The sequence below is a fragment of the Oryctolagus cuniculus genome, chromosome X (assembly GCF_964237555.1).
Source record: "Oryctolagus cuniculus chromosome X, mOryCun1.1, whole genome shotgun sequence".
Lineage (NCBI taxonomy): Eukaryota > Metazoa > Chordata > Mammalia > Lagomorpha > Leporidae > Oryctolagus > Oryctolagus cuniculus.
Window position 1 is genome coordinate 24,229,600 of NC_091453.1, and position 14,495 is coordinate 24,244,094.

Sequence of the window (14,495 nt, forward strand, 5' to 3'; positions counted from 1 at the left end):
AGAATACAAACAGTAATATGATTTAAACTGGATAATGTACTTGAGGAAGATTATCAGGATGTAGGAACAAAGTGTCCTGCTAGGGAGGAGAGATTCAACCTCTTCTTAGAGGGAGATGTTCTGCTATTGTTAATAATTGTCTAAGAAGGTTTTGGTTTGTACAGCCTGGGTTGGTAGGACTCTAGAAAGTCTTCCCATGTTGTATGGTTCGCCAGGGCATAGGCTAAAGGCAGCCTTTTGTCCACAGATGGAAACTCAATAGGGAGGTCTAATGGGGCCATGAACTTTAAGGCACAGGTTTGAATATCCTGACATGATGTAGTAGTCTCCAGAAAATAAAGGCCAGCAGCTGCAGGGGTACAGGCCAAAATGCTGGATTTAGCATAATACGTAGGTGAACTTCACCAAAGGGGAGCACCCATTTGTAAAAGCTTCTCTGGTGTACATCCAACTATAAATGCAAGTGGTCCTGGAGAATGGGGTAGAGGTGAGGAAGAAGGCAAAAGCCACCTCATCTCTTTTTATATAATCTTCTGTCAGTGATGTGGTCATAATTTGTAAAGCTAAGTGACAAATCAGAATTTCTGAAAGAAACAGATGCAATAAAAAAAACAAGGGGTGAAAAAGTTTGGCACTAAACTGTACTCTCAGAGCACAAGGAGTGTAGCAATTAGCCCCACCTGGGAGACACACAGGGTTTCCCAGTGGAGGTAATGGCTCAATAAGGCCTATGGGCATAAGTAGGAGCCCCACCGCAGCCGCCACCACCACCACACACACACCTAGGCAGGCAACAGGGGTAGTCTATCCATGAATTAACCAGTTAATTTCCTCTTTCTCTACCATTCTTCCCCCAACCCCTTATCTCAACTTCTTTCCTTCAACAACTATTTCCTGAGTGCTAATGATGTGCTTGGCACAGTTCTGGGCATTAGTGATATGGACACGGCCACACAGTAAAGGAGACAGACAGTAAACCAATACAGAAGCGAGTATGTAGCATGTTAGATGATGACCAGGGGATCGCACGAACGCATAAGCAGAGCAGCACGAACACACTCCCACACTGGGGAGTAAACGCCTCGCGTGAGGACACAGCGTCACTGCAGCTGCCAGCTGCACTTACTCGGTGAGAATGCCATCTGCTGTGTCTCTTCCTTCAGGGGTCTCCCAGGATACCCGGACTGTTAGCTTATTGGGTTCGGCAATGCGTTCCTTCACACTTGGGCACTTGATTCTAGGAGGTTCCATGTCTGAAAGTACAATCAAAACATTCTCTCCATCACCAAGAAGTTGGGGCTCAACACCCAAAGTTTGACATACCCAAATGTCTAGACAGCCCCCAATGCTAAAAGACTGTGTCCTCTCTATTTCTCGTCTTTCCCTTCACTTTCCCCTCTGTCTCCTGTTGAGTTTTGAAGATGGCTGGAGTACTCGCGCACAGAGCTAAACCTGCAATCAACTGGCCTCACTAGGTGTCCTGTGGGGTAACAGGTATAGCTCATTCCCCCATGGGCTTCCAAACTCTGCCGCCTGAACCGGCACACTGGCACCTACCAGCTGAAGCTAGAAAGCATTCAGCTTTGGTGAGATCCTCCTTCTGGAAAGATAGCATCAAAGAATATTACCGAAAGGTACCATACCCATCACCTACACTGACTCAACTCAAGGCGGCAAAACTTCCGTGAGTGCTTCTCTTAGCAAGGCTGCATTCCAATTGTGATGGTTCGGGGTGCACAGAGGCAACAGAATCCTTTACTCCTGACTTTTCAAAGAGCTTACAGTCACCACACATGAAATGTAACACCAGGTAGAAAATGGCATTGCCCCAAGCAAGGTAAAAACGTGGAGGTATAAAGGAGCCACTTGTCTCTCTCATTTTATAATATTTAAATGAGGCTCAGAGAGCTTAAGTGATTTATTTAAGACCATACATGGGAGGCTAGCACTGTGCCTGCATCCAATACGGGCACCAGTTCGAGTCCCAGCTGCTCCACTCCTGATCCAGCTCTCCACTATGGCCTGGGGAAGCAGTGGAAGATTTCCCAAGTCCTTGGGCCCCTGCATCCACGTGAGAGACCCGGAAGAGACTCCTGGCTCCTGGCTTTGGATGGGCACAGCTCCAGCTGTTGCAGCCAATTGGGAAGTGAACCAGCAGATGGAAGACCTCTCTCTCTCTCTGCCTCTCCTTCTCTCTGTGTGTGTGTGACTCTGACTTTCAAATAAATAAATAAATCTTTGTTTTTAAATTGAAGATACTACCTAAATCATTAAAAAAAAAAGACCACACATGTAGATAGTGGCAGTGTGAATTGTAAGCAAAGTCAGCACTTACCACTGGGAACAAACTCTTTCTCTTCCTGCTATATTTCTTCCTAACAAACAGTTCAATATCTTAAAAGAGGCAATGATCTGTCTGGGTCCACTCTCTCACTGAACTGCCATTGGACTTGTGGCTTTGTGTTTGGGGACAGCAGTTTTGCTCTGGTTCTGGCTCTCCAAAGACCTCCCCAGTTTCCCCAAGTTGCTTCTCTATCTGATAGGAGAAGTTCTGCCTCCTCACTATCAAGATGGATTGATAATGGGGGCTAGAAATAAATTATATCAGTCCTACACTTGCTTGTATTTCATCTTATCACAGCTGAAATGAAATCCAAAGAGTAAGTTTAGGCCGGCGCCGTGGCTCACTTGGCTAATCCTCCACCTTGCGGCACCAGCACACCGGGTTCTAGTCCCGGTCAGGGCACCGGATTCTGTCCCGGTTGCTCCTCTTCCAGTCCAGCTCTCTGCTGTGGCCAGGGAGTGCAGTGGAGGATGGCCCAAGTGCTTGGGCCCTGCACCCCATGGGAGACCAGGAGGAGGCACCTGGCTCCTGGCTTCGGATCGGCGCAGCGCACTGGCTGTGGCAGCCATTTGGGGGGTGAACCAACGGAAAAGGAAGACCCTTCTCTCTGTATCTCTCTAAAAAAAATAATTAATTAATTAATTTTAAAAAAAGAGTAAGTTTAAATTTTTGCAGATTTTACTTTGATTCTGAGCAGGTATAGAATACATTTTAAAAGAGATAAAAACTTAATAGCACTCAGCTTTGCATTGATTTACATATGTACTAAGAATTATTTAAATGTTATTAAATGTGGAATGAAGATTAAATATACTGTTTTTCCTTTTAAAAATTTATTCATTTTTTTGAAATGCAAAGTGACAGAGAGAGAGAGAGAGAGAAATCTTCTATCTGCTTATTTACTCCCCAAATGCCTGCAACTGCTGGGACTGAGCCAGGGTGAGCCAGGATCCAGGAACTCCATCCAGGTCTCCCATGTGAGTAGCACTAACTCGAGCACTTGAACCATCCTCTGCTGCTTCCAAGGCACATTAGCAGGAAGCTGGATTGGGAGCAGAGGCTGGACTTGATACCAGGTACTTACATATGGGATGCAGGTATCCTAATAGGTGGCTTAATCCATGTGCCACAATGCCCACCCCTAAATGTCCTTTCAACATAGACTCACAAACATATTTTAAAAAGATTATTTATTTGAAAGGTGGAGTTACAGAGAGAGAGGGAGAGAAAGAGAGATCTTCTATCTGCTGGTTCACTCCACAATTGGCCACAACAGCTGGATTGGCCAGGGTTGGGCCAGGCTGAAGCCAGGAGCCCAGAACTCCATCTGGGTCTCCCGTGGTGCATTAGCAGGGAGTTGGATCCAAAGCAGAGCAACAGACCCCCGAATTGCCATGCGTGCTACACCACAATGCCAGCTCTGAATCAGAAGCATCTTGAGACAATAAATGTATCACGTAAAATTCTTCATTTATTTTCTCTTCTCTAATAACTTCTCATTTTATTTAGGGTAAGAAATTATTAATAATTTGTTAAACAATTTTGCCTTCAAATATTTAACTTCATATTCATTCAGTTAGCAAAAAGAGTTGCAGATTGGTGCCGCCTCACACGGGGCACCATAAATGTTAGGGAAAGAAGCGTGGAATAGAGAGGAGGCAGAGTACGAATTGACAGCCAGACCGAATTTATTCAGAGAAAATAAATCCCTACAGGTGGGTGACCAACTGCCCACGTGCACATTGAAGGAACACGGGGCAGAAGGCCCTGACCCCCAGGGGCCCGGCCTTTTTATATCTTAGGAGGGCTAGGGGTAGGGGTGGGGGTGGGGGGCAGCAGGTGGAGGGGATTTCCTGGAACTGGGCGGGGCCTTGGGAACCAGGAAAAGAATGAGGGTGGGGCATGAAGGCAATAGGGTGTGTGACCCAACTGAGATTCAGGGGCAAGGATTATATTGCAATGTTTATCGGTCTCTTGGGCAGTGAGCAAGAATGGCTGAGGCTTCTGTCTTTGTTCCATCACATTCTATGTCACCTTTTAATGGAGTGTGAATTTACAGCCTTAATATGCTAATCTTAAATTGAGTAATGATCACATTTTATTGACTCTAAATCACTATCAATTGGGAGATGCATCACAACTCCAGTGATATTAAAATGTGAAAAAGTGCTTCTTACCATTGACAAAATAAAGCATATAAGCATTATGATGAAATGGAAGATACTTTAAATAAGTTTGATGTATCTATTTTTAGATGGAGAGGATACAATCTAAATGTAAAATTACATTGTGTATATTGTCTTGGAGCAACATTGTTAGAGTGAAGAGAGACTCAGCCTCTGTCAGGTAAACAGAACACTGGGGTAACAGTGGTCTTTTTTTTTGTATCAGCTAGATGCCCTGATCATATACAAACTCCAAAGTAGGTTATCTGGGAAGAGAGTCTCAGGGTTTTCTAAAAGCCTGCTCGTGTCCAGCTAACAATGATGAGACAAAACTTGCCCAGCTTTTCAGACACAGTGCTCTTCCAAAGCAGAAAGAAGAAAGAAATCACTACAAATAATAGCTAGTATTTACTGAACCTTTGTATGTGGCCACCCCACGCGGAGCACTGTCCCTGCATTATTTCACTGAATTCACAACCACCTATTAGACTAAGTAGTGTTATTAGCATCACCATTTATAGACTGGGAAGTATCTCCTCTTTTTTGGAATTTCTTTGTGGTCTGGGATGTAAGAGACCATCACGTGTTTTTCAATGGTTGTGATAAACCAAATGTTTCTCTGTATCTGCCTGCTGCAAACTGCTGCCTGTTGCTTCCCTCCAACCTTTGCACACATATTCTTTGCTGACTGCCTGCCCCAGCTTCCCCATAAATCCTTGAAGAGCAGCAGCAGGAACTGATTCGGATGCATCCTTGAGCAGCTGCCCTCTCCCTCAATTGATGAGACCAGGTGGCCTGCCCTTTGCAAATACTCTGGAGCCATAAGGCTATTATTCCCCAGCCATGACCACCACGGCTCTTTATAAGTTATGACAAACCTCCATCAATGAAATGAACAAAGTTACTATAGAAACATAATTACTGTTTCCTCTTGAGTCAGCTTCCCTGCAGAGCCAGTTATTGTGTGGAAATTCGGAAACTCTCAGTGAAAATCTTGGCCTCTGCCCTCTGCCCCACTCATGGGGACATCTGACAAACTGTCTCTTCTTTGTGCTCTACTTTCCTCCCTAAATACAAAATATGAGAAACATATTATTGAGTTGGGAGTCCTTAACATAGCTATCCAGGAAGGTAGTGGAAATAAGGAAGATGTTCAAAAGGATAATGTCTTGGCCAATAGGTCACATTAAAATGTTAAGGGAAGCGACTCGATGCCAGTTCTACACTTAGGCCTTTAAAGAGTCTCAAACATTCTGCTTTTCCCAGTTTGGAAACCAGTTGTCATCTAAAGAAGTCCAACTAGCCGGCGCCACGGCTCACTAGGCTAATCCTCTGCCTGTGGCGCCAGTACTCTGGGTTCTAGTCCTGGTCAGGGCGCCAGTTCTGTCCCAGTTGCCCCTCTTCCAGTCCAGCTCTCTGCTGTGGCCCCAGAAGGCAGTGGAGGATGGCCCAAGTGCTTGGGCCCTGTACCCGCATGGGAGACCAGGAGGAAGTACCTGGCTCCTGGCTTCAGATCGGCGCAGCACGCCGGCCGTAGCGGCCATTTGGGGGGTGAACCAATGGAAGGAAGACCTTTCTCTCTGTCTCTCTTTCTCACTAACTCTGCCTGTCAAAAAAAAAGTCCAACTGACAGATAAGTCCATGAAATGAGGATGAGAAATTGAGAGAAAGAGAGAGAGAGAGAGAAGGAGGGAGGGAAGGAGGGAGAAAGACTAGGACCACAGTCAATGCAGTTTCCTCCAACTGAGGTGTTAGACATGTGAGGGAGGCCATCTTGGATCTCCCAGCACCAGTACCTCAGCTATTACCACAGGCAGCAGAGATGAGCCTTCCTAGGAGCGTTACCCAAATTTCCAACCCAGGGAATATTTGAGCAATATCACAGTTGTTTGAAGCCACTAAATTTAGGCTGATCTGTGTGTAGTAATTAGATCACTGATATAAATATAAAATTGAGGCTGGTGATAAGGAAGGAAGTATTTATTTCATGGGGTCTTAGGCAGTGAGTGACTGCCAAATACAGAGCAAATCTGGCCATAGAAAACTCATGCAGGGACCGGCACTGTGGCACAGTAGGTTAATCCTCCGCCTGCAGCATTGGCATCCCATATGGGTACCGGTTCTTGTCCTGGCTGCTCCTCTTCCCATCCAGCTCTCTGCTATGGCCTGGGAAAGCACTGGAAGATGGCCCAAGTCCTTGGGCCCCTGTACCCACATAGGAGACCCGGAAGAAGCTCTTGGCTCTGGCTTTGGATCAGCTTAGCTCTGGCTGTTGAGGCCATTTGAAGAGTGAACCAACAGATGGAAGACCTCTCTCTCTCTCTCTCTCTCTCTCTCTCTGGTTCTACCTCTCTATGTAACTCTGTCTTTCAAATAAATAAGATAAATCTGAAAAAAATGTATTGATCATATGTTTATGTGACAGAGGATGCTGAAAGCTTATTAAATTTTCACTAGCAAATTATGTGCAGTAAAAAGTGATCCATATTTCAATCAATCAAGTCATTTTAAAGCTAAAGCTAGCTTCCTGCGAGTTTTCAAAAGAATGTATTTTTGTCAACCCAGGAAAAATTTAGCATGATTTAAGATGATCTGCAGTATTGCAGTGATTTATTTATCCTTAGTCCCAGTGAAGTTTGTATCATCCACTGAATAATGCAATGTAGCCCAGCAAACATTCCTATGGGTCACTGGGTCAACCCAGCTGCCAGACAGTTGGGAAGCAAGAAAAGTATGTGATTGATTGGCATATTTTAAGTTTCAGAGATTTAAAAAAAATTTTTAATTAATTTATTTGAGAGACAGAGGCAGAGAGAAAGACAGACAGAAAGACAAAGAGGTCTTCCATCCTTTGGTTCACTCCCCACATGGCTACAATGGCTGGAGATGGGTCAATCCAAAGCCAGGAGCTTCTTCTGGGCCTCCCACACAGGTGCAGGGGCCCAAGGACTTGGGCCATCTTCTGCTTTCCCAGGCCACAGCAGAGAGCTGGGTCAGAAGTGGAGCAGCCAGGACTCGAACTGCTGCCCATATGGGATGCCGGCACTGCAGGCAAAAGGTTTACCCACTATGCCACAGAGGCGGCTCCCAGTGATTCTTTTTTAATTCCAGAATTTCATTTTGTGTTAATAAATCTCCATCTGCCCTACTCTGTAGGAAATGTAAAATAATAACAGAGCAATTCCAAACAACACCCAAGTTGGTTTGTACATTGTCCTTTGTTAAAGCAATTAAATAGGTACTCTTGGCATGTCAAAAACACTGGCTGGGTTTTCACTTTCTGTGGTGTCTAAATTAGCTTCCATTTTTTTTTCCTGTTTTGGCCTGGGAAAAGTGTTGCTTTAAAAAAGAGATTGTGTGTCTACTGAAAATCTGCTCTGTAAATGAGGACTTGTTGTAATTCCAACTGCCCATTGTTCTATGTAAGTGCCAATGTAACTAAAAATAAGTAAAAATGGAAAGGAAGAAAAAATAGCTCCCAAAAACAATAGTGTTTACATTCTAAGGTTTATTTTTATATATCATGGGAATTATAGAATTCTAAATATTCAACCCTCCTGCAATTTATAGGTTTTTTTTTCTGAAATAACCATGAACTTTACTCAACTGCCAGAGTATGTTCTGCAGAAGAGAATTAATTTTTAACTCGTGGTAGTTACTTTCAAATTGGCCAGACCACAGAACTGACCACCTCAGGAGTCAAAATTAAGCCCAGTCTTCTCTAGACCCTCCTGGTCTAGAAGAGAATTGGGATGACTTTCTCAGCACTCAGCACAGCTCTGGCCAAGGTTGTGTGGAAATCTGGGAACTACTCAGCCACCATGTGTCTGCTCCTAAAATAGGAGGGTTGGCGCTCTGAGTTATGCTCAAGGACCCCCAAGCTTTGCCAACATACAAGGAAATTTATTAAACTTATTTAATACATTTAAAGCCAAAAGGGTAAATGATACCCCTGCAATAAAATTCACTGAGGACAAATTCCAGCTTGTCTGTCACCAAAAACCAAAATTAAAAAAAAAAAATGAGCTCCCTTTTGGCCACTCCCATCTAATTACATTCATAATTCCCCTTCCCCCAGATATGCCTAAAATTTGTTTTGGCAAACTCTTAAGCTAAATCTTTTGAAACTGGGGCTCATTTCTTAGTTCTTTCTCTCTCCCTCTGGGAAGGTACCAGGCCCATCTGGTCCAGCTTTAGACATGCTTGCTGCTTTCTGTGAACAATTAGCAATTTATTTCCATTGTCGCACACAATTTGGAAATCTGAACATTATGATTCCTAGAAGGTTCTGCCAAGCTTGCTTAGCAGGAAAAAAAATGTGAGCTTCTCCTCTCCTCTCACACTCATCTTTGTCCCTTTCAATATGAGAGAGTAGAGATTTCATTTTTATTTTGGGTTAATTTAAAGAGCTGGCCTGCACATACCAAATCACAGGGGGGATGCTGAAAGCAACAACCCTGAGGTACCCTTTCCATTTGAACATCTAGTGTGAGGCCATACCCTCAAAGACAGACAAGGATGTTGGGGTCCTCTCCTACCCCCAGAACCATTCTACCTGCACTGGTTGACCAGGACTGTTCTGCAGTGTTTTTCATCACGGAGATTCAAGCGAAGTCTAGAAGGTTGCTGTGCCAAATGTGTTGTTGGTTCTCAGTTTTTGTGTAATCTCCCCTCTACTGCCAGGACTGAAAGCCTCAAAATTACATTTCCATAGATCACTTTACCAGCTGGGCGCCAGATAGGTTTGCCAATGGAGACACTCTTATGAGACTGGAAGGCAGGAAGGAGGTAGAATTCAATGAGTGTTTCAAGGCCTCCTGACTTCCTTCAGTAACAGTGGCAGTTACAGAAATGTCAGCATCAGGGTGGGCTCATGGGCTTTGGGGTGAATCCCACTTTGGCTTCTCCAGCCCTTGGTCAGCAGCGGCTTCCAAATTCTGGTAACAACAGCATTTTTCCTCTTTAGCTCCTCTAGCTCCCCCTGTAGGTCTGTAATCAGTTCCCTGTATTAAATTCCCCTCTGTTTCGTATTTTTCACTTTGTGCTTCTATGTGGGTGCAAACTGTTGAAATCTTTACTTAATATATACTAAACTGATCTTCTGTATATAAGAGAAATGAAAATGAATCTCGATGTGAATGGAAGGGGAGAAGGAGAGAGAAAGGGGAGGGTTGCGGGTGGGAGGGAAGTTATGGGGGGAAGCCATTGTAATCCATAAGCTGTACTTTGGAAATTTATATTCATTAAATAAAAGTTAAAAAAAATAAAAAAATAAATTCCCCTCTGTTTCAAATAGAATGCTTCCTATTTTCCTGATTACTGACCAACATGAATGAAGAGAAGCTCAAAATAAATCTGAGTGTTTATTTGACCTATTGCTTTTGTCAACAGGATATACAGTATGGCGATTCAGATATTAAAGGGTATTTGATTGCATCTTCGGTCTGGTTCCTTGGCCATAGCTCATTTGCCAGTTATGTTCAGAGTGATAATAATGGCTGATGCTGCCAGAGAAGACAGTAGGCGGTGATGCCTTCAAGAAGCCAGCCCTAGGCTTGAAGCCAGAGGTGCTGTCTCACATCTGCCTCCCAGAAGATAGCAACAGATTTTAGTCTTTGTTGTTGAAGTATCCACTCTAGACACTGGCAGTGAAGAAAGAGTCCTGGAGGGAAAGCACATGAGCAGACTAACGGGTAGATGGGCAAATGCAAGCAGGGCAGGAGCCAGGCTCCTGTGATCTGCTGCCCTAGCATCTTAGGACTGGAACCATCCCTGGAGTCAAAGAGTTTAGGCCTGAGAGCCTAGAGATGTAGCTCCAGGCCTGGCTGTATGCAATCCCAGGCACTCAGGTAACTTCTCAGGCATCATCTACAAAATGGTGAGTTGTACCAGAATGTTATCCAAAGGTTTTTGAGTAAATGATCCCTCAAGATAGTGATTCTTGGACCTCTTAGGGAGCTGTAAAAAAAAATCCAGTGCCTATGAGGAACCAGATGCATTAATAGGCAGTCAGGGTGGTCCCAGTGGAAACTGAGGGTGCAAAAGCTTTAACAAGGTCAAAGTGCCTGCCTGCCCACCCTTGAAAGCTTCCAATGTCATCATGAGAATAGCAAGGGAGTGGCAATCCCTTCTGAGCTCCCAGTTTACTGCAAAGCAAATTAGGTATCCCACCCTCTGATGGCCCTTTTTGTTTTATCCTGAGCAAGCCCAGCAGGGTAAAAGACTGCAAATGGGTTTTGTCTCCACCTGAATGTCAAGTTTTTTCTCCCCAAAATTGTGCTTAAAAACCACTGGCCCCTTCGGGTTTAGCCTCTCTTGGAACCCCACTCCATGCCACTCTGGCTGGAGGTCTTCAACTCTAATAAATCTTGCTTTTAAATCTCTCTGATTGGTGCCAGCACTGTGGCATAGCGGGTAAAGCTGCTGCCTGCAGTGCTGGCATCCCATATGGGTGCCAGTTCAAGTCCTGGCTGCTCCACTTCCAATCTAGCTGGGAAAGCAGTAGAAGACGGCCCAAGTCCTTGGGCCCCTGCACCCATGTGGGGGACCTAAAAGCTCCTGGGTCCTGAGTTCAGATCAGCGCAGCTCCGGCCATTGAGGCCATTTGGGAAGTGAACCAACAGATGGAAGACCCCTCTCTCTCTCTCTCTGCCTCTGCATCTCTAACTCTGCCTTTTAAATAAATAAACAAACCTTTTTATAAAAAATAAGAAAACACAGATTGCTAGGCCTCACTCCAGAGTTTCCAATCATTTATGTCTGACAATTTGAATTTCTAACAAGTTTTCAGATGCTGCTGCTGCTCTTGGGGGACCACATTTGAGAACCATTGTCTGGTTCTCACTTTTCATCACGCATGAAAACTACCTGGGGGGCTAGCTTTGTGGCATAGCAGGTAAAGCCGCCGCCTGTGATGCCAGCATCCCATAATGGTGCCAGTTCAGGTCCTGGCTGTTCCACTTCCAATTCAGCTCCCTGCTAATGCGCCTGGGAAGGCAATGGAGGATGACCCAGGAGCTTGGGCCCCTGCACCCATGTGGGAGACCCAGAGGAAGCTCCTGGCTCCTGGCCTTGGTCTGGCCCTGCCCAGGCTGTTGCAGCCATTTGGGGAGTGAACCAGTGGATGGAAAACCTCTCTCTGTGTGTGTAGCTCAAGTGGGGACTCCACAGCTCCTAAACCACTGGTTCTCAATGGGATGTGATTTTTCTCCGCTAACCCTCCAATATCACTGGTGATATCTGGAGATATTTTTGGTTGTCACATGGGGTGGGAAGGTGGTTGGAGGGAAGCTGGGTTTGCAAGCAAGTGTTAGTGACACCTAGCAAATAAAAGCCGAGAAATCTGCTAAACATCCGACAGTGCAAGGAACTATCAAAAAAAGAAAAAAGAAAGAAAGAATTATCTGGCCCCAAATGTCCATTGTGTCAAGGCTTAAAAACTTTGCCCAAGAGCATCGTCTATAAGAAGTTCAGGTCCTCACCCAGATCTGCTGAATTAGAATCTGCATTTTCACCCAGGTCTCCAGATGAGTCCTGTGCACGGTAAAGTTTGAGAAGCAGTGCGCGAAAGCAGCTTCAGAATTCAAGTGCAAGGTGCCAGGTCCCACCCCCCAGAGTTTCTGATTCAGCAGGTGTGTGGGGTGAGGGATTGATACTTTTCATTTCCAAAGAGTTCCCAAGAGATACTGTGGCTCTGCTCCCAGGACCACACAGTAAGAACCACTCACTACCCGACAAACCCAGAGTAAGGTAAAATATCCCAGCTCCTGCCAGCTAAGCAAACTGAATGCTTGCTGACCATCAGAGTCAATGACAAAGGAACTAGGTCCGTTGGCTGAAAGACACATAGATGCTCTCTGCAGGACAGACCCTTCATATGTAACTCCTCTCGATGAACAAGACAGAGCCGTGAAATGAAGTGGCAGGCATGTGCTATATCTCAGACAGCCTAGAGCTGCCTCAACAGCAAGCCATGAGGAGGAAGCCATGAGCAGTGAAGGCAGCCCTGAGAAGGAGGTCAGGTCTCCAGCGGAGCCAGAGACCCAGGGATGAAGAGAGCTACTGAGAACAAAGCTGGGAGCTTATGCTTTTCATGGAATCCGAGGCTGCCTTTAAAATCCACTATAGCACCCACCCCTGCTCCTCCAAAGTAGGCGCTTTCCAAGGGCTGGGGCATTTTCTTACCCACACAGGAGGCTGGTCGACCACTCCAGGCCTTGCTGTCCATACATGTGACTGTCCTCTCCCCTTTCAGTGTGTATCCTGGTGAACAGTAATACTCACAACGGGAATTAAAGTAGGCTCCATCTACACACTTAAACCCTCCATTTGCTGGCATGGCAAGGGTAGGACATCGCTTTTCTGTGAAAAAGACAAAATCAAATTTGGTTGTTGCTGTTGCTGTTAAAACCCATGGAGTTTCGGAGTCCAGAAACTGTGAAAACATAAAGTGAAAAGTTAATTTAAATAAAACAAATGGATGGGGCTGGTGGTGTGGCACAGCGGATTAAGCCACTGCTTGCAACAATGACATCCCATATGGATGCAATTTTGGTCCTGGCTGCTCCATTTCTGATCCAGCTCTCTGCTATGGCCTGGGAAAGCAGCAGAAGATGGCCCAAGCCCTTGGGTCCCTGCACCCACGTGGGGAACCTGCATGGAGTGCCAGGCTTATGGCTTTGACCTGATCTAGCCCTGGTTGTTGTGGCCATTTGTGGAGTGAACCAGCAGACTGAAGATCGATCTCTCTCTCTCTTTCCCTCTCTCTCTCTCTCCTTCTGTGTAACTCTGCCTTTCAAATATATAAATAAATCTTAAAACAATAACAGGTGGAACTAGAGGAACAATGGGGTATATATGTCACACACAAGAGGCACAAAGCTTGGACTGTCATCCCAGCTAGGCCACTATGTTTGGGTATGTTCCCCAGAAGCAGATCTTGAGAGAATGATTTGAGTGCAGGTGGTTTAGTAAGAAACCACTCCAGGCAAAGGAGTGAGGGCACGGAAGAAGCAGGATAGGGAAGGGAAGGAAGCCAAGCAAGGTGGCATCAGTGGATTGACCCGGGCAAAGCCAGCCTCAGTGCGCTTCCACACTCAGGGCAACCTGGAGCAGGACTGACAGTTCAGAGTCTGTCTTGCCTCTGGGCAAGGAAGCTGCACTTTCTTTTTTTAAGATTTATTTATTTATTTGAAAGTCAGAGTTATACAGAGAGAGGAGGAGAGGCAGAGAGAGAGAGAGAGAGAGAGAGAGAGAGAGAGAGAGAATCCCCAGTTGGCCACAACAGCTAGAGCTGTGCTGATCTGAAGCCAGGAGCTTCTTCCAGGTCTCCCATGTGGGTGCAGGGTCCCAAGCATTTGGGCCATCTTCTACCACTTTCCCAGGCCACAGCAGAGAGCTGGATCGGAAGTAGAGCAGCCGGGACTCAAACCAGCACCGATATGGGATGCCCGCACTGCAGGTGGTGGCTCTACCCGCTACGCCACAGTGCCAGCCCCACCTGGGCTTTTATAATCCTTTACCAATCAATCCTGGGAGAGTTCCAGCCTGCTCACAAGAGATGCTTTTCCTTGTCACAAAAAAAAAGAGCAGTTTTCCGAAGGAGCAGACTTCCTTCTTCTAAGAAGGTTAAAGGTACAAGTTCAAAAGCAAAGTACTCAGAAGCTGGGGAAATGATATACAGAACTGGTAAAAGGGTACCAGGGAAACAGGTGAAGCACAAGGTGTCCACCACCGTCATCCCATTGCATAGTGTGCCTAGCCTGGGTCACGTGACTGCAGTCCCAAGCCTCAGTGTCCCCCAAAATGAAGTTAAAGTAATGACAACCATATCAATGCCTTTAGCAAAGTTGAGTTGTGCAAAATGCTTGGCAAACAATAGGTGCTTAATAAGTGGTGGCTGTTTTTGAAAAACAAAGGCCTCTAAAACACGCTTTGACAATGCTGGACCACTTGCAATTTTTCACATGAGATATTACTTGTCATGA

General features: G+C 45.5%; 1 protein-coding gene across 2 annotated transcripts in view; it reads right to left on the reverse strand.

Moving 5' to 3' along the window:
- SRPX (sushi repeat containing protein X-linked) overlaps positions 1 to 14,495 on the reverse strand; it is an 88,995-nt gene that overhangs the window by 14,574 nt on the left and 59,926 nt on the right. For both annotated transcript variants that reach the window (XM_070066532.1, XM_070066533.1), the window contains 2 exons: positions 12,694 to 12,870; positions 1,127 to 1,253 (listed from right to left, as the gene is read on the reverse strand). In XM_070066532.1, the coding sequence (XP_069922633.1) occupies positions 1,127 to 1,253; positions 12,694 to 12,870 (304 nt within the window). The remainder of the gene's footprint in view (positions 1 to 1,126; positions 1,254 to 12,693; positions 12,871 to 14,495) is intronic.